The 23821-nt window shown below is 33.4% G+C and overlaps 2 protein-coding genes across 2 annotated transcripts; one reads left to right on the forward strand and one right to left on the reverse strand.

Moving 5' to 3' along the window:
• The first annotated feature begins 216 nt into the window (after positions 1-216).
• Positions 217-10960, forward strand: LOC104887308 (hypothetical protein). The gene is made up of 11 exons (XM_010671920.4): positions 217-551; positions 3749-4086; positions 4699-4782; positions 6758-6850; positions 7000-7260; positions 7606-7741; positions 7848-8010; positions 8151-8279; positions 9614-9808; positions 10380-10502; positions 10639-10960. Exons 2-11 carry the CDS (start codon positions 3810-3812, stop codon positions 10750-10752), a joined length of 1575 nt encoding a protein of 524 aa, XP_010670222.2. The 5' UTR covers positions 217-551; positions 3749-3809; the 3' UTR covers positions 10753-10960.
• Positions 10961-16610: 5650 nt separating this feature from the next.
• Positions 16611-21935, reverse strand: LOC104887307 (amino acid transporter AVT1I). The gene is made up of 3 exons (XM_010671919.4): positions 21558-21935; positions 17441-18048; positions 16611-17200 (listed from the first exon to the last, which is right to left on the reverse strand). The coding sequence occupies exons 1-3, from the start codon at positions 21685-21687 to the stop codon at positions 16679-16681; spliced, it is 1260 nt and encodes a 419-aa protein (XP_010670221.1). The 5' UTR covers positions 21688-21935; the 3' UTR covers positions 16611-16678.
• Positions 21936-23821: the final 1886 nt, after the last annotated feature.

Genomic DNA, 23821 nt, shown 5'->3' on the forward strand with positions numbered 1-23821 from the left:
AAATGGAACGTTCAGATATGTTCGGCACCCGACAATCCCATGATTCAGATGTGATCGCCCCAGTTGAACAAAATCCTGACTAATTTTGACCCGGGACATCTGTCCGTGTCTGACCTAATTTGCCCTGGGTATACCCCGAACCTGTTTTGACACCACTATGCGAAAACGACCCAAATCATATGATCCGTATAACCCGTTTGCCATAACGTAATAATCACTGTCGTGCTGTTCTCTGTGCATGAGAGTATCAGCATAGGATACAACGTGTTCCATTTTTAAAAACTTTAAAGCTCCAAACTTGGAAAATGCAACGACGACGCAATACTTGGAATACACAACTAATTATTTTGTCATTTCTTTGGGTTTTTCATATCAGACAATTTTTTTTATCAATTTTGCTGGAAAATTTTCCTCAATTTTATTTTGCATGATCTAACATCCTCTCAACTACTTAATTTTTTCCTTTTCTCCGCCCCTTTCTCTCTCTCTGGATTTTTCACAGAGGGAGAGGGACACCAAATTACCCACAATTACAATGTCCAAATGATCAGGTATTTTTACTTTTTTCAAATTGCATTTTCCCATCAGATATATCAATATATCAATATATGGGTTTTCTACATCATGCACTAAAAGTTCTTAGTTTTCAGTTTGGTTTATCATTGATTGACTAATTTTTAATGAGTTAATTTATATTTGTTATCGAATTGTGGGCATTGAATTATTTCGACATTTTCTTTCATATCATTCTTCATTATATTATGTGATGAATGAATTAGATTTGATTGTTTGTTCATGCCATCCTACCTTCATGATGATTTTTTTTTCTGGGATCTTGATGCATGTTCTAGTTGACTTGTCAGTTGTCATTTGTTTTGGTTGAATATAGTCCTCATAGTTTTTGAGCTTGTTTGGAAGTTTTTGGAGCATATGTAGAAATTGCATATGCAAATAATTCAAACTTATTAAGGATAGAGTATATTTTACCTTGGTATGATCGGAATTATATAGAAATATAACCCAAGTCTCAGAAATATACTTTGTGCCCTTAAGATAATTTCTCTCACTCTACAATACCTAAGGTTTTGCGCAATTGCCAAATATAGGGAAACAAGTAGCAGACATATCAATTTAACATAGAGGAATTCTGCATTAATCTCGATATAACTTTGAAAATACACTAACAACATGTTTGGTTCATGTCATGGAATGGAATCAAATAGACAAAAGGAATGGTAAAATAAATTGCTACTAATTTCCTTGTGTGTTTGGTTCAAGCAATTGGAATGGAAAGAGAATGGTAATTGTTACCAGTCTTACCACCAAGGCACTGACAAATGGATTTTGACAGTTAAGGAGGAAGGGAAGGTAACAAACTAGGGAGTCCATTACCACCGAGTAATGGTAACTGGGTGGAGGAGGGGTTGAACCAAACAAGAAGAAAGGGAATTGGTATTTGATCCCGTTTCTTAGATCCCACAAATGTTAAAACCAAACATGCTCTAATACTTTTTGACATAGTCCTTCTTTTCTATGTTTCAAGATAGAGGTGCATGATTAATCGCCTTTGTTCTATTTGATTATTACGTTCTTGCCTCTTATTTGTTTAAGGTTAATTGAAAAGAAAGAAATTTGAGGTTTGATGTAGGTTTAGTGTACTTTGTTCATTAGCAACAAGTGTAATGATGTTTGGTTTCTTGAATAATGGCCTTGTCGTGGTATAGTTTGTCTAATATTTATTGCATCCATTGACTAGTAAAGCACTTGGAATATTAACACAAAACAAAAATGATAGCTTTTCCTATATATATATATATATTGAAGAATATATTTTATCCATAAATGCTTACATCTTATGCTAGTAGCTGCTCCAATCTTGTTTCGTGTTTGGCGCCAAGGACTTTGCTGGGGTTTCCTTTCTTAATGGTGAAAAGTCTCGAGCCTTAAAACAAAAAAGATGATTCTGCAGGTCAGAGTAATGGTTGAAAGAAGTTTAATTGGCCAAAATTTTTTGAACATTAGGGGAGCCGAGAAACTTCACACATATCAAAGAAAACAAACAAATATTAATTGATGTGACGTATTGGTAGTGCTCCACGTATTGATGCCTCTCTTGCTTCATTGATAATCCATAGAGATACTCTGCCCTAGACTAATCAGCTATTCTGTTTAGTGAATTGTAATCACACAACGTTAAGTGTAGTTTGGCTCACTGGCCTCGTTCATGCAAGTAGGGGTTCAAATATTTGGATCTCTAGTTTTCAGAAATTCTCCATGTTGTAGTTTACTAGTTTGCTTCCAGTCATGACTTCTAGGACCTTCTTTTTCTAATTATTAAAGTAAAATTTCACAAGCTGGCAATGTTAACCTCCATCACAGCTTGGAAGGCAACAAGAACCATTCAAAAGATAGCAATTGGTGTTGGCATTGACAAACTAGATCTTGAATGTTTACAAATTAATGAGGGCAGTTTTAGGGGTAAATGTAGTGTATCTTTACATATAAGAAAAGCTTTTCAGCTTTATATTTGCTTGGTTGTCTTTGAATACAAACAGGCTTACACTTGCAAGAATTTGTTGGAACAAACTGTTCACCTTCATAAAATAACTTATTCAGAAGAACTGCTTCTGCTTTCTTAGATCGAGAGTGAAGTTCTTTTGTCATTAAATGGTTGTAACCTTCACAATGACAGTGCTAGTGCTTCAGCTTCTGAAGTCTTAACTTCATTGTCACTATTAGTCTTATGCCCTTTTCATTTGAAATCCACTTAGCTAAAGTATTTCGAACTCATGTTTGTTGTGGATTTGTCGTTGTCAATTTAAGTTGGAATGATAGACCTTATTACACTTACAGGAATTTTTTTTCCAAATCATCTTCTTTTAAGGCGAGAAGAAAAATCCCAAGAATTAAAGCGCTGCAAAACATGCATATTTGATTTGAAATGTTCTTTCTTTGTTATAATTTGCTGGTATCACTTGGTTCCCACTTTACAAAAGTTAGCTAGCTTATTTGATTACTTATTAGTAGAAAATACTTGGTGGCCCGGTGCATACATGAATTTTTAGTACAAATTGCTATCTGATATTTCTGAAAATTTTCCAGATTATAATATTACATTAAAAAATTCTATGATGTGTCCTGTTTATGGTAAATCTCCACTAGTTGTTCGCTATGCTTGGCAGAATTTCTTATCAAACTCTTAGCCAATATATAGTGTATTGGCGATGCATTGTCAAATATTATTTAAACAATGGCTCATGTCGAATTGAAAAAGTATTAGTAATTAAATTGGATCAAAACTATGTTTATAGGTAGCCAAGTCGTGATTTTAGGTCAAATTCTTTATCAGCTATTGCTGCATCCAGTTTTGCCAATGATTGCCTCAAGCATAGTGGTCATAAGAAAGTTCCCATTTAATTCAAATGGGATGGTTTGCCATGTACTTTGAAGGTTAAGCATGAAAAAAAGGTCAAACTATCTGGGATTTACCTGTAGTTACTTGTTGTCGACCTATCAGAGACTGCATTGATATTTCGTGTAGCTTTTTAAGATCAAATCATTTGGTTTACTCAATATGGATGCTGCTCTTTGTTACATGTTTTTTGATTGTTTATAGCCATATAACATATCATATAGAGCTGCAATATGGTTTGCGGCTTTTGTTGACACATTCTTTCATCTTATATATATCATCTAATGAAACTTTGGGTAGTGCTAATATTTAATGTGCCACCTGATCATTTTGCAGATAAAAATCAATATAAATTATTTTGGGACAGGTGATCTTGAATTTCAGTATTTGATGTATAATGGGCGGTTGTTATTCTACACATGCAAAACCCATCAGGTCACGTAAGAAATTGCGCTATCTATCCACCAAACGCCGCAGAAGAATACCAAATTTGGTTGCTGATGAAAAAAATAAGCGAATCGATGACGCCGGAAACTATTTAACTGATATAGCTGTCAGTCAATTTCTCCATATGGACATTGGGAAGGGTGAGACGACTGCTTGCCGAAGATCTGAGTTGTTAAATTCATCAATTCTTCTGAGGCAGTGGCATCATGGTCATATTGATACTAACGGTAACATGCTTTCCATCCTCTAACTTCGTGATATTTATAAATTTGTCCATATTGAACGTGCTCCAATTTTCTGGAGATTAAGACTTTAAGGATACCTGCACTTAACTTTTACAGGTTCCCGACTATACAACTTATAATTTATTAAGTTTCTTATTTTTGAACAACTTATTGTTGGCGAGAGGATATATTATAGAACATGATAAAAAGTCAACACATCTTCCTACCAATTTTTTTAATATGCTTTCCATCCTCTAATATGGTGCATCAATATTCAGCGGATAGAAGAATTATTAGGATTTTTAGAATGACTACTTATCAGAATGCGACAGTCAACACACTTCATTACTGTGAGAAGCAGTCGTGAAATTGGAGTTTGTTTAGGGTCCTCTTTATATTTCTGGTGCAGTTTGCTTGTTTGCTTTCTATCATTACGCAGTAAATTACTTTTATAACATGGATGAATGTTGGTTTTTGTTAGAACACTACCTTGATTCTTTACTCTTTTGCTAATCATGATATTTGTTCCCCCCTCTTGGCTATTTTATGGAGTGAAACGGGATAGTGAGAATGCTATGTAGCATAACATTGACCTCAAATATTATTCATGTGCAGGAATTTCTTTAGAGGAAGCATGGTTTGATTCAATCAGTGTACTGGAGTCTGACTCAGATGATGAATTCAGTAGTGTTCATGGAGGTAACGTCTTTTAATATAGTTCTCCCTTTGCTTTCCATTTCTCTGAAGGCTTATCGCCTTATCCTTTAGCATTAGAGATGCAGAGGTTTGGGGATCAAATGGGTGGAAGAGGGCTTGTTTTACTTCGAGTTCAGTTAGTAGTATCAAGCTTACAAAAACCTGTTTGTTTAGCTTCATTTTGTATTTCTTTTGTCTATTTATGATTCCTATTTCCTGGTATTTATTTTATGTGGCATATAGGGACAAATACTTAGTCCGAGAACCTGGCATTTAAAACTTTCCCTTTTTGGATATGAAGTTATATAAATCCCCTCTTGATTTGGATTTCTATTGCTGTGGGTTGTAAAGAGTAAGTTTTGACTAAAGCAGAATGGTTAGGGCTAGTCTACAATCACTTGTATCCCATACATCCTTTTCACAATTTTCCTTGGTTTCGTAAAGGTTTGGAGTGGGTAACTGAATCATATGCTGAAAGGAAATCCGGTTATGAAGCATGGATACCTCTGGGACCACAGATTTCCCTGTTTGTGAATTGTTTTCGATCCTCAAACCCCAGCCATTTATGAGCTAATGAAGCGTAGAAATGGCTGGAATCTGGAGCTTCCCCATCTCCAGGGTGTTTCCGTTTCCAAAATCCTAGCCATAGATTCTGGGCAGGGAGCATATTTTTCTATCTGTTTTCTCTACTTCTACCCATATAATATACACAGTGCTCTTATCCTAGAGCTCCAAGTTAGATAAGGTGATCTCTTTTCATGGAATTTTCACTTTAAGAGTAATACTCAAGAATTGGATATAGCTAACTTAACTAATTTGGCCGGGGTGTTGGAATTTGTTATTTGTTCAATCCTCTAGATAAGAGTTTGTCATTGGGTAGGTAATGTGCAACAGTGCAAGGAAGGCTATAAGTGCATACCACGTGACATATAATTTATGCCACTCCAGGCAGAAATATTTTCTTACGATGTTTTACCAAACTTAAACTTGTTCCATCCAAAAACCCCCAGTCCCACTTTTTTTTGTCTTGGATCCGCTCGTTCCTGCTGCATGCACACATAGGCCCCGACCTACACCCCACTCGCGCTCTTGTCACATATAGGCAATATTGTCCTGTTGTTTGATTAGAATCCTCGCTTGTGCCTACTCAATGCACCCAAGCCATACTGCCTGGCCACTGAAAAGGCTAGTGTGCTCCGCACCACCAAGTGTTCGAACACTCAGACCGTGATAATTGCTCTTGTGGCTATAGAAAAAGAAAGAATTTTAAATAGTTGATCTGCTATGTGTGTCTCCTCGTGTCATAGAGTAGTTTACTTGCTTTCTCTTGTAGTATTTATATATGTGGGTTTTCTCTGTCAGCAGACACCTTATCCATTTTGGATTTACTTAAAAGCTCCAAAATAATCTTCTTTATCAAAAGAATGTCATTTGTTATATTACTTATTTGTCCAATATGATTACAGCTCCATGGCATCTGTTGACTGTAACTTCCAAGTTCCAATTGCCTAGTAAAAAGGATATTGCCTGAAAGATTCCGAAAGTGAGTTTTGTGGGGGTGGGCAGTTCGGGAACAGTGTTACACTGTCACAAGTGTTGTCTTAATGACAGACTTTCTCTAAATAATTAGTGGCAACGTAAGGCTTTTGATTTTTGGCCTTCTTCTGCCGAAATCTCAGTTAATATTGGTTAAAGTTCCGTGGCAATTTTTTATAGCCATGTCAATTGCCATGGCACTATTCTGGTAGCCATACAAACACGTATTGATATATTATGAAGTTCTTAGTCTTAGATTTATGTGTTACATTAGACAACGAATTCCGTGCAGGCAGGCATGGTTTTTCCTCTTTCTTAAAACTATTATTCAAATCAAATGAAGTTTGATTCATGTGTTACTTCACCTATTATCTTTATGTAATTTGGAAAGCTTAAGATTATCTTATGTTTCCCTTTTCGTTTCAATCTGGTGCTTTTGCAGACAACATTCCCAATGTAGGCTATGCAAATGGAAATCTTAGAACTGGGCAAGTTCTTCAATATGAGTCCACATCATGCTTTGTGGATAATGGGAGTAAGTATGAAGAATTATGTTGAGGTTCTATAAAGATGGTCGAAGGCAGGTCCTAGAAAATGGGTCAACCTTTCTTTTTAGTGGATTGAGATAACTATGTTCATATAAAAGAGATACTAATCCATGCATATTTCTGTGCTTCTGGAAAGGTGATGAGTTTGTTGCTAGGAGTAAGAAGCTATTAGATCGATCCTTTAAGAGCTTCAATTATGTAAAGGAAAAGCGTAATTCCTTAGAGAAGACTCAAGACAACAGTGCAATATTGAAGGCTGGCCTCCCACACCTGCTTCCTTCTCTGAGCTTCAATGATCTTAACTTACTAGCTAGTTCAGGACGACAATCTCAGAGGAGAAAATCAACAGTAATCAGGCTTTCCTTCAAACGTAGATCTTGTGAAGGGGAAGAGAGCAGTAAGTATTTTAACGTCCAATAAAGCATCATTTTCTGCTAAGTGGATTGCTCTCATTCTCATAGCAATGTATTTCCTGAGGGCTTTTGGTAACATCTATGTTTGCCTTTTAACTTTTATCTGTTTACTGGGATCAATTTATGTTTTCTATTGGTGATTAAATGTTCTATAGTGTATCTTTTGGAGTTATGACTCCTATATCCATGCACCACTATATGCCATAGTTTTCTAAATGAAAGACGATTTATTGTTACTTTTTCTCTATGGTGAAAGCTAGATATATCTCTATCATGTGGAAGATTTAACAGGATATTCTTTAATGTTTTTTTTGCTGATATTCATAAAGGGGCATTGAAACGGTTCTTATATCGTCCCAGAGCGGGGCTTCTAATTCCATGTTCTTCTGGAGAGAAACTCACAGCAGGATGTTGGGCAGAAGTTTCTCCTTCAAAATTCAATCTGCGTGGCGAGAGCTTCTTTAAGTATGCTATTCACTCTTCAATTTCTATATTGTCTATAAGATTATCACTTAAATTGCCTGTGACTGTTGAGGTTAGAGAGGCTTTATTCATAGTTTCCTACATGCAGAGATAAGAAGAAATCTCCAGCTCCAGATGTCTGTCCTTATAAGCCATTTGGTGCTGACTTGTTTATTTGTCAGAGAAAGATTAATCACATTGCTCAACATCTTGAACTTCCTTCTGCTAGGATAGAGGGGAAAGTTCCTCCAATTCTCATTGTTAATATACAGGTATTTTTCTGTTTATTACCTTTTAATATGCAGTCAAAAGGGGGGTTTTGTCTGAACATTGAATTTTACGAGTAATTATCTGGAGGTTTGAGTTAGATATGCTCATATGATTTACTTTGTGATTGTGAACTATGTGACAGGTGCCTACATATCCGGCAGCCATATTTGGGGGTGACAGTGATGGGGAGGGATTGAGTCTTGTCCTGTATTTTAAGCTCTCTGAAAGCTTTGAGAAGGAATTTTCTCCTCACTTCCAAGATTGCCTCAAGGTACGTTATGAGCAATATTTAGAAGTTTCTTTGATTTCTTTAGTACAAGGAAATTCCTGTAAATTTGTCGACATAATCCGTATGATGACACTCTCCATACTGTGATTTTGTTGTAAATATAGTTAATATCTGAATTAGTACTATGGTCTATGGTTGCTCCGTGCTTAAATTGTTCGTTATTAGGCCTTGTTCTGTTCAACTTATTTTAACTTATTTAAGATAAGATAAGATAAGATAAGATAAGATAAGATAAGATAAGATGTCTTGTTAACTTATCTTCACTCATTTCAGAAAAAAATAAGATAAGATAAGACAAAATAATTTGAATCAAACGGACCCTTAATCTAGTTGAATCCCTGAAGACTTGTTGAAAAAGAAAAAGCTAACAGAGAATAAATCGGAAATTTTAGGAGTTAAGACTGAACATGCTTTGTTTTGTATGCATTATATTTAAGAAATGAGGCAGGCATATGTTAATCTTCTTTGTGTTAGTAAAGAAAGTCAGTAAATAAGAGAAAGAATAGTAACAAAGAAGAGGTGACCAGAAGTCTCCCACTAATCAAGGAGAAAGAGATAAAAGAAACAGCAGCAATCAGACATCATATCAGAAAAGAACACGCCCAGGAACACCCCATGAGCATGAGCTAAATACATCACTCAATTTCATGCATTAACCGAAGGAGACTTTGCGCCACGAAAAATCATAATATTCATATCATATCACTCGCATATTATAAAAAAGGCAATATGCCACAAAATTTTATGTCCATCTTTCACCCTTGTTCTAATTTGTCATCCCCACCCACGGCTCATCTCTTGCCTTCCATCTCCAATTTCGGTGTTGGCATGGCAACACCTAGGAGGAGTGTTCGTAGAATCGCCATTTCCCTTTAATAACAAACAATTTCAACAAATGATCCCTGGACAATTTAGTGTTTAAATTGTTTTTTTTTTATTGTTGGAATTGTTTGTTACTAAAAAGCAAGAAGGGGAAGGATATTGATAATGATAGAACAATAGCATTTTAGTGTTCCTTTAAATCAAAAGCACTGGGTTTATGTTACGGTGATAGTCTCTTTCAGTACATATTAATTATGATCTTCTGCATTTTTAAATACATAATAGATGATTGCAATGTGCACACCCATCATATATGTTCTTGATGTAATCAATGTGGGCTATGGAACATAAGATTAGGACCCAATTAAAAGGTTTGTGGTCTGGTATATTATTGTTACCTTAGCGATTCATGTGCATAGATCTGTATAATCGCATTGATTTTTAGCACTTCTAAATGTTATATCGTGTAAGCCATCAAATCTATTTTGTGCCAGAGATTCATTGATGATGAGATGGAGAAAGTAAAAGGGTTTGCCAAAGAAACTATGGTTCCTTTTCGAGAGAGGCTGAAAATCATTGCTGGCTTGGTTAATCCTGAAGATCTTAGCTTGAGTTCTACTGAAAGAAAGCTTGTGCAGTCTTATAACGAAAAGCCTGTTCTTTCACGCCCACAGCACAATTTTTACAAGGTAAGGAGGCTTGCTTGATCCATTTTATCTTCGTCCTGGTCTCGTACTCCACGAGTAGTGGATAAGTGACCAGAATTATACCTATATGTTTGAGTTTAAGTACCTGGTTTTGTACACAAGATATGATCAGAAAAAAGTATCATGTATCTGCTTTGTCATTCAGGTCGGTCAATCAATGATTTATAAATGGGTTGACAAACCTTGTCTTTAAGCAGTCCATCACATCCTGAAAGCTGCAAAAAAGCTGCAATAATTAAGCTATTGTGCATTTGGTGCTTACTTGTCGCCAATAGTTTATACTTCATTTGCTTAAAATTGCAACAATTTGACTTTTGTCCTATTCATATACTTCACTGTGACCATATCTTTAGAAGATATATATGTGCATCAATGTTTTTGATTAGCCTGAAAAGAATTTTTTCAAAACATTTTGTTTATATGATTTAACTACTAAATAATTAAAGATTTTTATGGTTAAATTTGTGTGCCAGCAAATGTACAAAGTCAAACTATTATAAATTTGTAGGAAATACTACAGAATATTAAATCTAATTATCCAATATTTGTTCAGGGTCAGAATTACTTTGAGATAGACTTGGATGTTCATCACTTCAGTTACATATCGAGAAAAGGGCTTGAATCTTTCCGAGAACGACTGAAGAATGGTATAATCGATCTTGGTTTAACAATTCAGGTACATTTTGCAGCTTTCAACCCCTCTTTTTCTTTTTACCCCCTTTACTATCAGTATATGATGAGAAACTGAGCAAGTATTGGATCAGCCTCTGAACACTTCGTTATCAATCACATGAAAATATTACATTGATCAGGCACAGAAACCAGAGGAGCTGCCAGAGCGGATGCTTTGCTGTTTGAGATTGAACAAGATCGACTTCGTTGATCGTGGCAAAATACCAACCATTATGTCCGTGGATGATCAGTGAGGTTCATAAGGAAATCTCACTAGATCTCGAAATGTATAGCTAGTATTGAGTGCGAAGATGTTCTTTTCCTGATGGAGTATCCTAGCATTACTACACTGCATATATTGCTTGTGATGGTTCCAGATTATACTATAAATACTACGTGTGTATATATGCTCAAATACAGTTCACCTTGTATTTGGCTTTCTTATGAACTTCTCTTCAGTAATTGGCTTGCATGAAGTCATTTTGTTGACAATCTAACAATTTCTTCTAAAAGAAAAAGGAGGTCAATTTGTTTTTTTGATAAAAAAAGAAAAGAAGATTTGGGCACAGTTATTTGAACTTTTGGCTATCATGTGGATTGTGGAGGTAAATCCAATGAAAGCCCTGTTGCTTCTGCTTTACAACATATTGATATTTGGATGTAAAACAAACCGACATCAGTGAATAACTCAGCTCAAACTTGGCAAAAATTTGCTTATTCAATGACTGAACCAAGTTTGAGCAAATTTTGAAGCTTCTTTTGTAGATATATATGCTTAAACGCAAGCACCAAAATTTACTTATCTCTATTATATAAGCCAAGGGAGGAGGTGTGGTGTCCTCTTTTGAAGTGACCAAAATACCCTTAATGATCTAATTAATGGAATGAAAAAATTACAAAAGCAAATCATTTAAAAGTTCTCATTCCAACTTGCCATTTAAAACAAGTTTAAAATGGTATATGTATCAAATACTTCAATCAAAAATTAAATGGACAAAATATTTAACCTTATAAAAAAAGATGGCATACATCACGTGCACATGAAAAGTCTGAACATTCACTACCTTTGATACTCTTTAATTCAGTTAAACCAACTCATTATTTTTGTTTTTTCTGTTCAATATTCATTCACAAAAACATAATGTTAACAATCACTCACAACCTTTTTATTTATTATACATTAGCGAATTAATATATCTAAATTCATCTAACTGTTGAATTTTTCACATTTAATTTTAATCATAAATAAAATACGAATGAAGTATCTAATAGAATAACAAATTTTGAAATTAACCCACGCATCGCGTGCATATGAAGGCTAGTTCGTATAAGTTAAAGCGACATGTTTATCCTCATCTAATGACACACTTATATTGCTTTTGCTTTATAATACTAGCTTTTTATGCACGCGATGCACGCGATGACATTTTCAGGCCTAATTATTACTAAGTAGTAAACAAAAAGAAAATGCAAGTTAGTATTTTACGGTCACCTCCATTTTGTGTATAAGATTCTTTTAAATACAATCAAATAGCACTCCTACATTATGTTCTTTCTTTTGCAGTCATTAACTCTTTGCATTTAAGTAGCATTGCAGTATTACTCCCTTAGTTAAACTTATCTCTATTGAACAAAAAAAAATTGAGTCCATATTATTTGTTACATTGAATTTCCAATGCAACAATATTATAATTTGGCTAATTTATACTTTGATCTACACTTGTATTTGAAACTCATATTATAATTTGGCTAATTTATACTTTGATCCACACTTGTATTTGAAACCCAAAATTTTGAGTGACGTGTTGTAGCCTGTAGGCACATCCTTTTAGAATTTTGACAAAAAAAATTTCACTACCTTTTCCACTACTTGGCAACATCAGTATAATTCCACTACTTTTGCTATTCATTTTCTGTCTCCTCTCACTACAAATCTACGAACCATATTTTCAAGGAACCTAGTTCATCAAACTATACACTATACAATAAGAAAATCAGCCTTTTCAAGTATTAGCAAAGCAGTAGATCTAATTCATCAAAAATCCATCAGCCGTATCAACCACTTTTGAAGGAAGCAAACCAACTTCAGTTTTTTCTTAGGTTGATTTTCTAACAAAGAAAGGTAATTTCTTAAATCAACTTAAGTTTTAACTTGAGTCGATTTTCTATCATCCCAAAATTTAATCCGAAAAGTATGAATCAATTTCAGTTTTTTTTTCCCTTGCCTAACATCTAAATTATGATTTCACAAACTTATATTTAAAATTTTCATCAGTCTCATATTTAAAATTATATTTGAGATAAAATTGTAATTTTCATACACAATTTGATATTGGAATTTTTTAAAAAAAACAAAAATCGTTTCTTTTATCTTGTTTTCTGATTTAACATGAAAATGAATTAAATTTAAATTGTATAAAAGCGTTTTTTTTCATTTCAAAATTTTACAGTTGTCTTGGTGCTTAATTTCACTATTTGTTTTCGCAAAATAATGTAATTTTTTTTTTCTGAAAATGGTTTTAGCAAATTAATTTAAATTTTTTTTTTTGAAAATTGATTTTTGCAAAAACCGTTCGCGAAAACTTTGATTTTGGTTTTTTTTTTTTTCAAAATTTATTTGTGAAAATGGTTTTTTAGCAAAAGTTATGAGCAGAATTTTTTATATTGGAATTTAAAAAAAAAAAAACTAAATTTGTTACTTTTATCTTGTTCTCTCATTTCATGCGAAAATAAAGGGTTAAATTTAAGTCCTTTCTAACTAATTGCTATCATCTCCCTTTTTTCTGTTAGTCGCTACATAACAATTGATATTGTTTTTTCAACTAATTTGAAATAACTTGGAAGATTAAAAGAATTATGTATCTTTTTGGAAGTTTGCAAATCGCCGATGGACAAATGTGTGATATCCCCGTCGAAATTTTATGTTTTTTACAGATTTTTATGCATAGTGTGTATAGGTAAATAATAATTTGTAAGTGAAATTTGTGAGTTCTTGAGAACAATGATTTGTAAGTGAATTTTGTGAATGTTTTTTTTATGTATTTACGCCCTACTATATTAGTTTTGGTTTGTAAGTTAATTTTTAGTTTTTTGTAAAGTTTAGTGATTTGCGAACTTCTTGAACGTGATTTAGAAAGGGATTTGTAAAGTTTCCTAACATAAGTGATTTGGGAGTGATGTTGAAATTTAATTTCCGGTAGCTTTGTTTGAATCCCCATTTTGGTATTGATATTATTTTTGTAATTTAGTAAGGAAAAGGGGGGCAAAATAGTCAGTTCAAAAGAGGACACCATAGGTCCCCCTTCCCTTATGTAATAGAGATAGGTAAGGGTGCAAATGAACTTTCTGTGAACACAACTCAAACTTTACAAGATCTTGCTTATTTGATGAACCTGAATTTGAGTTAAGTCTGGTGTAAAATTTTGTTTCTGTAAGACCACATCTGTTTTTTATCTAAAGGGTTACTATTCAAATTAAAAGGATCACTTTTTTATTTTTAAAAAAGAAGCATGTTTTTTAAGTTCAAAGAATAACTTTTAGACAATTGATCACCTTTATATAAGTCAGTTTTACTATAAGTGACATCTTTAGAGCAAAAAGGCACTTGTTTACCATAAATTAGAGTTATAAGGTCTTTGATGAGATTTTGTGTTGAGTTAAAAGATTGAATGCGAACATAAATAGAAATTACTCATTGATATTGGTAGGGAGAGATGTTTATCTTCATTAAAAAACCTTCTTTAGTTTGCATTTAAAAAGTTAGTTGCTTAGTTATTTTCCATTATATTTTGCACTTTTTTTTGATTATGATATAAGCATAAAGCTCATTTCTGAGTACAACTTGCTTATAAACCTCGCTTATTTACTACACGATTCGAGCACAAGTCGGGTTTGAATATGAAAAGTCCTACACGAATTGCACTTGAAAACACTTTCGAGCTTGAACTTGAAATGACATGTATGTTGATTAGCTTGAGATTGAACGGACTACGAACCCCAAATACAGAAAAGGGTGTTTTTTTCTCTAATTCCCCCCCCCCCCCCCTTTCCATTTGTTTAATTAAAGTAACAGATGGAGTATATAGGAGTATAAATTATACTCCTGTTTTTTGTTCTTCCTACTAGGAATCTTGCTTACTATTTACAACTAGTTTTATATGCACGCGACGCGTGCGAAGATATATAGAAAATTAATTTTTTTAGGGAATGTAAAAAATTAAATTAATTGTGAATTATATCTAATAAATTAGAGATATTTGAATTGTTGATGGTTTTCTTTTTGTAATGCCTTTTTTATTTTTTAAATTAATTAGGTAGTTTCTTTTTTAATTTTTATATATTTTTTAATTAAAGTAAGTAGTTAGAATAGAGATGAAGTGAGGGTAAAATAGGATTTCTAATATTTTGGTGTCCTACCCCTCTTCCCATATAGAATAGAGATAAGAGAGAATCTTCTAAATTCTTCTCAATATATGTTATAAAATATAATCATGTAGTCTTGTTTGATTCATCTTAATGAGTACTTTATAAATATTCAACCATTATAATTTTTACTAATATGTAATGGAAGATATTTAAGGTAAAACAAAGTGCATTGGCAAATGTACATAGTTAAAGAAGGAAGAATAGAAAAAAAAAACAAACAAACAAACATAGGGAGTACTATCCAACTCAAGAAGTTGCAATTCGTCTTGATTCAAATATCCTCTCCCATAGTATCAAAGTTTGTTTGGAAAGTGTCAGAATTATATGAGTTCTATTTTTACCTTTACTATCATGTTACAACTTTTATCATACATTCAGGTACTTATATTATGAGCATGGCATAGCTAACGCTATTGTTTTTTGTTCGTTGCTCAGATGGAACTTTCAAATATGCGAAATTCTCACAATAGGGAAAGCTCCACATGAGCTAACGAGCGAAATATAACCTTAAGTGTATCATGCCATTGATATGCCCTGGTGTGGTGTTGAATGAATACACTTCGTCCAAGTATCAACAAAACAATTTGGTATAGTTTTCAACATTTACTACCTATATATGTTCCTGCCTACCAAACAACCAATATTCATAATGCTTCATTTGATTATGGATTCGGTTAGGTCTTATTTGAGGATCAAACACATACCAAATCATTGCAAGTTTGGTATACATGTATTCGTAATTAATGAAATTAGTCGCATCTACAATTCAAAAATCAGGGTTCCATTTTATTCGGTTTTTCCTCATATAGAGAATCCTATTGTGTGTTTCCTTTCATTACACAAAAAAGAAAAAAAAAAAACTTAATCTGTTTATATAGCTTAAACATTTGCACACAATGCTAATCAAAGAGGTGGTATCCGATTACATAATGGCTAAATTATCATTCTCTACCACCGATAAGGTTTGAGTATTTTGGTTAAAGTTTGAAACTATAAATACAATAAAAATCAAGGTATCTTCATCACACCTGCATGGCTGCATGCATATGGTACACTCAAATCGAACGCTACTTTATCTCATTATGCTTATTGGCTCATTCAGAGTCCTCCAATTGAACAAGAAAAAGAATAAAAAAAATTGGATGTATCATGCTTACAATGTTCTCGAGTGTATAGTTATAGAAAGATATTTAGGCTCCGTTTGGTAGGGCGTAAAATATTTTCAGTGTAAAATAATTTTTATGGAAAACAATTTATAATGGAAAACACAATTCCAAAATTAGTTTTCCGTTGTTTGATTCGATGTAAGAAAAATGATGAAATGAAAGAAAAATGAAAGGGAAAGTAAGGAGGTAGTGAGAGGAGTGTACAAGAGAGATAAGGAAAATAGTTTTCCCTTCATTTTGAAAGGAAAATAGTTTTCCCTTCATTTTGAAAGGAAAATGATTTTCCATCATTGGGAGAGTAATTTTATCTCAAGGAAAAATGATTTTACACTCTTTTGCCAACTAAACAATGTAAAACTGAAAATAAAGGAAAACAGTTTTCTGGGAAAACGTTTTACGCCCTACCAAACGGAGCCTTAGAGTAACCGATAGAATTTAAGAAAGAAAGGAACAAGAATACATAAATGGTCGGATATTTCTTAATTAGTAGTCTATTTGCCTGTTAAGAATTGAATGCAAAATTTACAGAAACAACACATACACAGATAATATTTTCATTGAGAAGTTGATACAATCTGAAATAAGGAAGTTAATACTGCAAAACAGTTCCATGTATAAGTTGTACCAAAGAGGTATAGGTACCAAATATTGCGATCAATATACTGAACACTATAACGCCTATGACAAGTACCTGCTCATTGCCTAGATTAGCGCCTGAAATCTTCAAGAAGCACAAGCATGGAAGTGTAATAGACGCAGTGACGCTTAAAAATGCTCCAACCAAAGATATAAGATGCCCAAAGAAAGGAACAACTAGTGCTATAATGACCTGAGTCGCAACCAGAGCTGTTCGGATAAATATTCGGAAGGACCTTTTCTTGTGGTAAGTCGGAAACCAACTCTCAGTTGCACTTGCAACTGGTTCTAACATTAATGCATATTTGGAAAGTGGACTTACCAATGTGGTATATATTGCGACTCTTGAGCTTAGTTTGTGAATAGGAAGGTTCAGAGTTATTTCTGGATCTAATTTTGAACCGAACATCAGATAGCCAAATATTGCGATGGAAGCATAACTGATGGTCATGCAGACGAAACATAGTAGTAGTACCTGCAGTCAAGAGGCACAAGATACATTATAAAAAGTTGTGGTAAAACTTCATATATTTTGTCTTAGAGAGAACGAAATGGATCCACTCTTTTGTGACAGAGATAGTATAAGTCAGCTAGACGAACACCTGGAATGTGAACTAAACCGATCACAAAGCGAACCAAATGACATATCACCCCAATATGAGTCAAAACAAAACCCGAATCTTAACAAACATTTTCACCTCTAGCTAAACTTTACCTTTGAGAAGTTGCGTTTATTCTTCATGGAGTTGTAAAGGGGAGGGAAAATAGGATGAGCACAATAACAAAAGCCATACAAGCTAACAGCCGTGGGGATCCCTGACCAATTCACAAATTCCCCTTTGCTGTGAAATCCAATCCCATCAAAGGCACCAACCCATAAAACAGATGCAATTATCACAACAGAAGCTAGAACACCAGTAGCGGAGATGTAAGAAAGGATATTCAAGTTACTTAACCAAACAGACGGAGTAATAAGAAGTGCAACAATCATCACAAAACTTTGTTTTCCTCCAAGTTCAAGACCACAGGCTTGGAACTTCATTTCTGGGAAAAGGTTATGTAGATTGTCCCCTTCCACGATCAAGAAACCTGTTACGACCAAATACAACTCTGCACACATAAACACTGATACAACTGTTCTCCCAATATTCCCAAATGCACGTTCTCCCATGTCAGGGAAATTTGTTATACTTGGATCCGTTTCCATGCACCGCTTAATGAGCAAGCCGGCATAGAACGCTGCCATGGCAATGGCAAAAAGTAACACCAGGCTCAACCAGCCACCTGATGCTAGAGCATAAGGTACTGACAGTATCCCGACTCCTGTTTAAAAGGTCTCAAAATTAAGTCATCAAAGATAAATAATCAGCAAGTATAAACATAAGAGAAGTAAGAAAACAACAGAATTGAAAATTTAAGCATAACGAAGTCACAACATTCATGCCACCGGATTTGCAAAAGATAAAATAACTGATCTTCTCTAGTTTGTAATCATTGTAGTAGTGAGCATCAGATCATGCTAGTATATATTTAATGAATACATATAATATAAGATACATAACAAAATTGATGCATAGCATGCATTCTAATTAAGCCAACCTAAGCTAGTCTTCGGACAAGTGAAACCGAGATTTGTAGTATATTACACGGCTAAAGATTAATACACTTGAAAAATCTTCAAGTCTGGAGCAATGTGTTCAAGAAATTCCTATCAGTATTTAGATTTCACCCAATATTGCTGTTTTTCATGTTTCTTTTCAGCCTTCAAAGTAAAAAAAGGGAAGAATAATTCTCATAATCTCATTACACTACTCATATAAAAATTGAGCATTATAATCCTACAACAGACACTTAAGTCTAAACAGAACACATCAGTGTGAATGGCAATAACATTAACATCAGAAAAAACAAGAAGACTAGTTAAAAAGTATAAGAACATGGCGTATATAACAGACACAGTTAGTCAATCCACATTGATCTTTACTAGGTCCTCCTTAACCCTAGATACAATATAGCCTCTATAGTATCCTGATCATAATCTATGACTTATCGATATTGGGTGTTCGACAAGGGTGGGGGTAAGAGAGGAGTGCCACAGCCCAAACAACTCCACATTGGTCTACTTTACATCATTATATTTTGAGAGAAATTAGCTCTTGTAATCATTCCTTAACTCTATTTGGTTCCATCATCTTTCCATTTCATTTGTTGAGCCAAGCATGTCCTTAGTAACAAGAGAAGTCATATAATAGTATTGGTTGGCAATCAACACATGGATTAAGATAATTGTGTTAAGACTCTAATATTTTTTTTAAAAATTTAGTGATGTTGTAGATTCAAAAAGAAGTGCAGGTGTTTCGGTATAGAACAAGAGGTTTCAGCATAACTTAATGTCATCATAGTTACCTACACTCTACAGTACTAGTAGTGAAACTAAGAATCAAGGTTGACTTAGTTGGTTGGAGGCTCACTTTCTACCTTGTGACAAGGTTTCGATTCTTGCCCCTTATAAAATGGGATCCCCTAAATTCCCACTATTTGTGCAAGGGATTACTAATTACCTTAAAGAATAACCTATGTTGCTCAGACACAAATTGAGTGTCTACTCGGAAACGGGTGTTCGAGTGTCCGATTCGACTATTTTGTAGGAAAAGACAAGTTTTTAGTTTAAAATGAAGTATCCAAGTGAAGTGTCGTGTCAGACACGACACGACATTCGGTTTTTGAGGTAAATGAAGTTGTCGGAATAACATAGAAAAAAACTAGTAGTGAAACTTTTTTTTTGTTTTTTGGTTGACAAATCCCTTGTAACCAGCAATATGTAGCTAGTGAATAAAGTTAAACAAAGTAAACTATAATACTTTCACATTTTTCAACAGATTTCCCTGCATAAGTAGATTACAATGGCATCTTGCTTGATAAGCTAATTTAACTCCTCAAGATTTGTGCTAATTTATTAATTTAACTCCTCAAGATTTGTGCTAGTATATTGATTTAACTTTTACAAAAATGTCTTGGCTTATTGGTTAAGATTGAGGTGTTGTGAACGTTAGGTCACAGGTTCGAATCCCCTTTCCCTTCTTTGTACTTTGTACTGCCTTCGTGACTCATGGATAAAAAAAATAAAAAATTCTAACGAGCTGAAATATTATTTACAAAATTTATGATCAACTCCCAAGAGTGTATCTGTTTCACTGCAATAAATTTTGTCCCCTTACAATTAAGACCCCTCAGAATTAAGACCCCTCATAATAAATAACTAAATAAGGGTCCCCCTCAATTTGCTTATTTTATGTCAAAGGAAGTCAATGACTCAATGTGCTCAATAAATCAATGTGTGGGTCTCAGCTGCATACAATTTGGGATGACACTGAAATGGTACGAACGTATAAGCCGATAACATCCCCACATGTCTCAACTCGGCAACTAACAATTGTAAATATGTAATATGACCCCTATTTTGGATATGGTTTAGAAAAAGATATCCATTTCATCCCTACATGTGGCTCAAAATACTTCTCTTCATGTCCTAGAAGTGGTTCTACCTTTAAAATTTTACCTTATTAATATGCTTAATATTGAATAGTTAAATTATAAAATATTGATATATATATATTGAGTCAAATCAAATAATATTTTATATTAAAATTTTGGTTTCTATATTAGTTTTAAAATATGAAAAAGTACATTAAAATGTCAGCCAGTTACAATATTTATAGAAAACAAAAGAACTATTGATTCTCCTCATATCTGAGATCGTGTCACTAGAACCTTTATATTGTGAAATAGGTGAAAATTAATTCTCAAAAAAGTGAAATAGATCAAAACTATACTATTCACCCATATACAACAAGAAGCTAATGACTTATAATTGTGGTATGCGAGTAAATTAATTTATAGCAACACTTTTTGTAATTTTTAGGAAAAACTAATAAAGACAACTTTTCTCAACACTTCTAAAATTTTTCGTAGAATTTGCAAAAATCCATAATCTTCGCCAAAAATTCATAAAAACTATTATGATACGCACTATTTACATATCACAGTGATAAATTAGGACAAGTTTCATTTCCGTTCATCTTATACTCCTAGGCTAATGCTAACTAAACATTCTCAATTTAGATAGGAAGTAGGGACACATGCCCAACTATTGTCGCTTGATTTAAAAGGATCATAACTTTTAATTATCTTAAAATGGCCCCAAATTTGAAAGGTCTACCGTACCCGTCTATTCCTAAAAAAGCCATTCACCTTGATTAATATTAATATGCTAAATCAGTTTATAGCAACACATGCAACTGTAACATTCATAAAGCCTTTTTTAATCAGCTTAAGCCAATGGAAGAGCTTCGTGTATGATATTATTAACAGATTTAGTAGGTTACTAGTGCTGAGACATCATTATCGGAAGAGACCTCAAAGTTAGTTCGGACACTCTTAAATAATTAAAAGTCGTAACATCTTAAAGCAAACGGGTCATAATAGTTGGGACTGATAGTGTCAATTTATTCATTTTCGAAAATAGTTGTAATTTACAGTCATATAAACACTTATGTTGGTGGATTTGACATTGTTAAACAGTTCAAAGGCAATAATGATACAAACCATACAATATTGTTAAGGTGTTGCATCTATATGTAATTCCACTTCTACATCTTTTCCTCTAATAAAATCTTTCATATAAAATCAATAATCTTCATTAATCAACCAAACTTATAAATCACCCAGATGTAAGTTATTCATATATCTCCTAAAAGCGACGAATTACCATATAATATGATAAATATCCAAACTTTCGATAAAACATAAAAAAAGAAAAAGAGAGAGATAACCTGAAAGGGCATTGAGGCCATTGAAGAGAGTCTTGGAAAAAGAAGCGTCGCCTTCTTTTACACATTTGACATCGCCAGAGAAATCATTTTCCAAAAGGGGTTGCGCAATAAAAATTCTCTCACCCTCCATCACTTAAAATTGGAGTTTTAGGAGGAAGCGAAAATGTCACAATATATTTATAGTGTACTATGTATTAGAATGAATGAATTACAAGTATATAGCAGATGGGTTCGTTTAACTTATTAAATTTGAGTTATTTTCTTGAATTCAATAAATGAAAGTGGCAGTGAGAAATTTAATAAATTTAACCTAACATGGTGATGGTAGATGGAGTAAATATATAAATATACTGGGTTTTCATGTCAGTGAAGAAGCATTTATTCTAGGAATTCATCCACGTACATGATTAAGTTAGGAGTAATTCAAGGAAATGGACATTTTTTGAGTAGATCATAGCCACATATCAGTATTGGCGTGGCATTCTATGGTTATTTGTAGCGCCTATGATACCGGTTATGTACTATTAGTAATTTAGTATTACCTTTTTTTTCAAGGTTCTAGAAAAGGAGCAGCTAATATGGTTGTATTTAGGTAGAGGCGTAGAGCATATAAATAGGGTTGTTTGGCAATCAGCTCTTGGGTGTTGGTTTTTGGCTGGTTTAGTTAGCTTGTTTGACTAACTGGAAACATTAGCGGTATGTATTGGCTTTTTAAGTTGGCTGTTTAAGATAATTGTTTGCAAAAGTGTTTGACAAAATTAATTGTGGTTGTTGGCTTTTTATTAGAGAGATTGTGAGCCAATAAGCCAAAAGCCAATCCAAAAAGCTGTTTCGAACAGTTTTTTCATTTTGGCTTAAAAGCCCGCTTTTCAACCAACCAAAAAGCCAATAACCAAACACTTTTTTTGGCTGTTTGACTAAATTGAAAAGCCAAAAGCCCATGAAAAAGCCATTTACCAAACATGGGCAAAAATTGACATGACTCACTAATTCGATTTGAATTTTGTATAAAATTAGTGTGTTCAAGGTAAGGTTTTCAATCCATTCAAGTAAGTTAGTTGATCTGTCACGACTCGTTTATTAAACATGTTGGATCAGGATTGAAGATTTTAACCCGAACTCGACACGACAACATATTTAACTACTATTTGACTATTGATAATATTAGATGGACTCGAAATAATTTTGATATTTTTCATATATATATATATATATAATTTATTCTTTGGTAGTTCGATTTGGTTTATTTATTTAAGATAATACTCCCTCCGTTTCCTAAATATCTTCCCTCTTTCCGTTTAAGTGTGTTTCCAAAAGATCTTCCTTCTTTTACTTTATTCCTTATTTGGAATTTTTTTCCCCTTTTCACCCTCTCATGTCCCTATCATATGGTCCACCATTACATTATTAATTCAATTTTACTCCATTTCTCTCTCCTACTTTAACCCCTATTTATTTGTTTATTTATCTTAACCCCTTTCTCTCTCCTACTTTACCTACCCCACACCCCACACAACTTGATTCTCATTGATATCTATAGTAACAGTAACAAGGAAGATCTTTAGGAAACGGAGGTAGTAGTATATAAGACGCGAGTTAAATAATATATGAGGTACAATTGTTTAGTTTATGTATATATGCAAGTTTGATAAACGGCTCTATAAACGAGTTAGATAACCTGTTTAATAAACAAGTCTAATTAGAGTTGAGTGTTATTGACCTATTTGTTATTTGAATCGGGTGAGGGTTGAGAGTGTTGGACTATTTACTAGCTCTAATATTAGGTGATTTAGGTTGTGTTTTCTTAATTTTAAAAAGAAATATATATTAGGTTGAATAATTTAGAAAAATAATAATAGGTTTAGATTAGTTCATATAGATAGGTGAATTGATATCAATAGTCCAGCCTATAACCATCCTTCTAAACATAAAGTTCAAACTATAAATTATTCACAAACAAACTTTGAGGTTTAGTTTGCGTGGATGGTCTTAGATGATGAGTGATTGGTTATATATGTTCAAATATTTTTTTTCGGATTTACTTTTACTTTCTTCACTAATGAACCTTAATTATCATCGAAAAGTATAGGAAATTTCATTTGGTACCATCGTACTTTAGCCTTTTTCATTTGGTACCAAAATTATTTTTTCAATTCTACATAGTACCATTATAGTTTGGACTTATTATCTATCGTAATATTATGTTAAATAATACATTAGTTTTGGGTTGAATAGGGTTAGTAGTTTGCCTTGTTTACTTGTCT

Source organism: Beta vulgaris, chromosome 2 (genome assembly GCF_026745355.1).
Source record: "Beta vulgaris subsp. vulgaris cultivar EL10 chromosome 2, EL10.2, whole genome shotgun sequence".
Lineage (NCBI taxonomy): Eukaryota > Viridiplantae > Streptophyta > Magnoliopsida > Caryophyllales > Amaranthaceae > Beta > Beta vulgaris.

Bases quoted from the DNA above. Each gene is read 5' to 3' on its own strand.
- LOC104887308 (XM_010671920.4), top strand. From the start codon at position 3,810: ATGGGCGGTTGTTATTCTACACATGCAAAACCCATCAGGTCACGTAAG. The intron at 4,783-6,757 runs GTAACGTCTTTT...GTGCTTTTGCAG, and splicing joins ATTCAGTAGTGTTCATGGAG to ACAACATTCCCAATGTAGGC. The intron at 10,503-10,638 runs GTACATTTTGCA...TACATTGATCAG, and splicing joins ATCTTGGTTTAACAATTCAG to GCACAGAAACCAGAGGAGCT.
- LOC104887307 (XM_010671919.4), bottom strand. From the start codon at position 21,687: ATGGAGGGTGAGAGAATTTTTATTGCGCAACCCCTTTTGGAAAATGAT. The intron at 18,049-21,557 runs GTTATCTCTCTC...CCTTTTAAACAG, and splicing joins TGGCCTCAATGCCCTTTCAG to GAGTCGGGATACTGTCAGTA. The intron at 17,201-17,440 runs GTAAAGTTTAGC...TCTTGACTGCAG, and splicing joins ATAAACGCAACTTCTCAAAG to GTACTACTACTATGTTTCGT.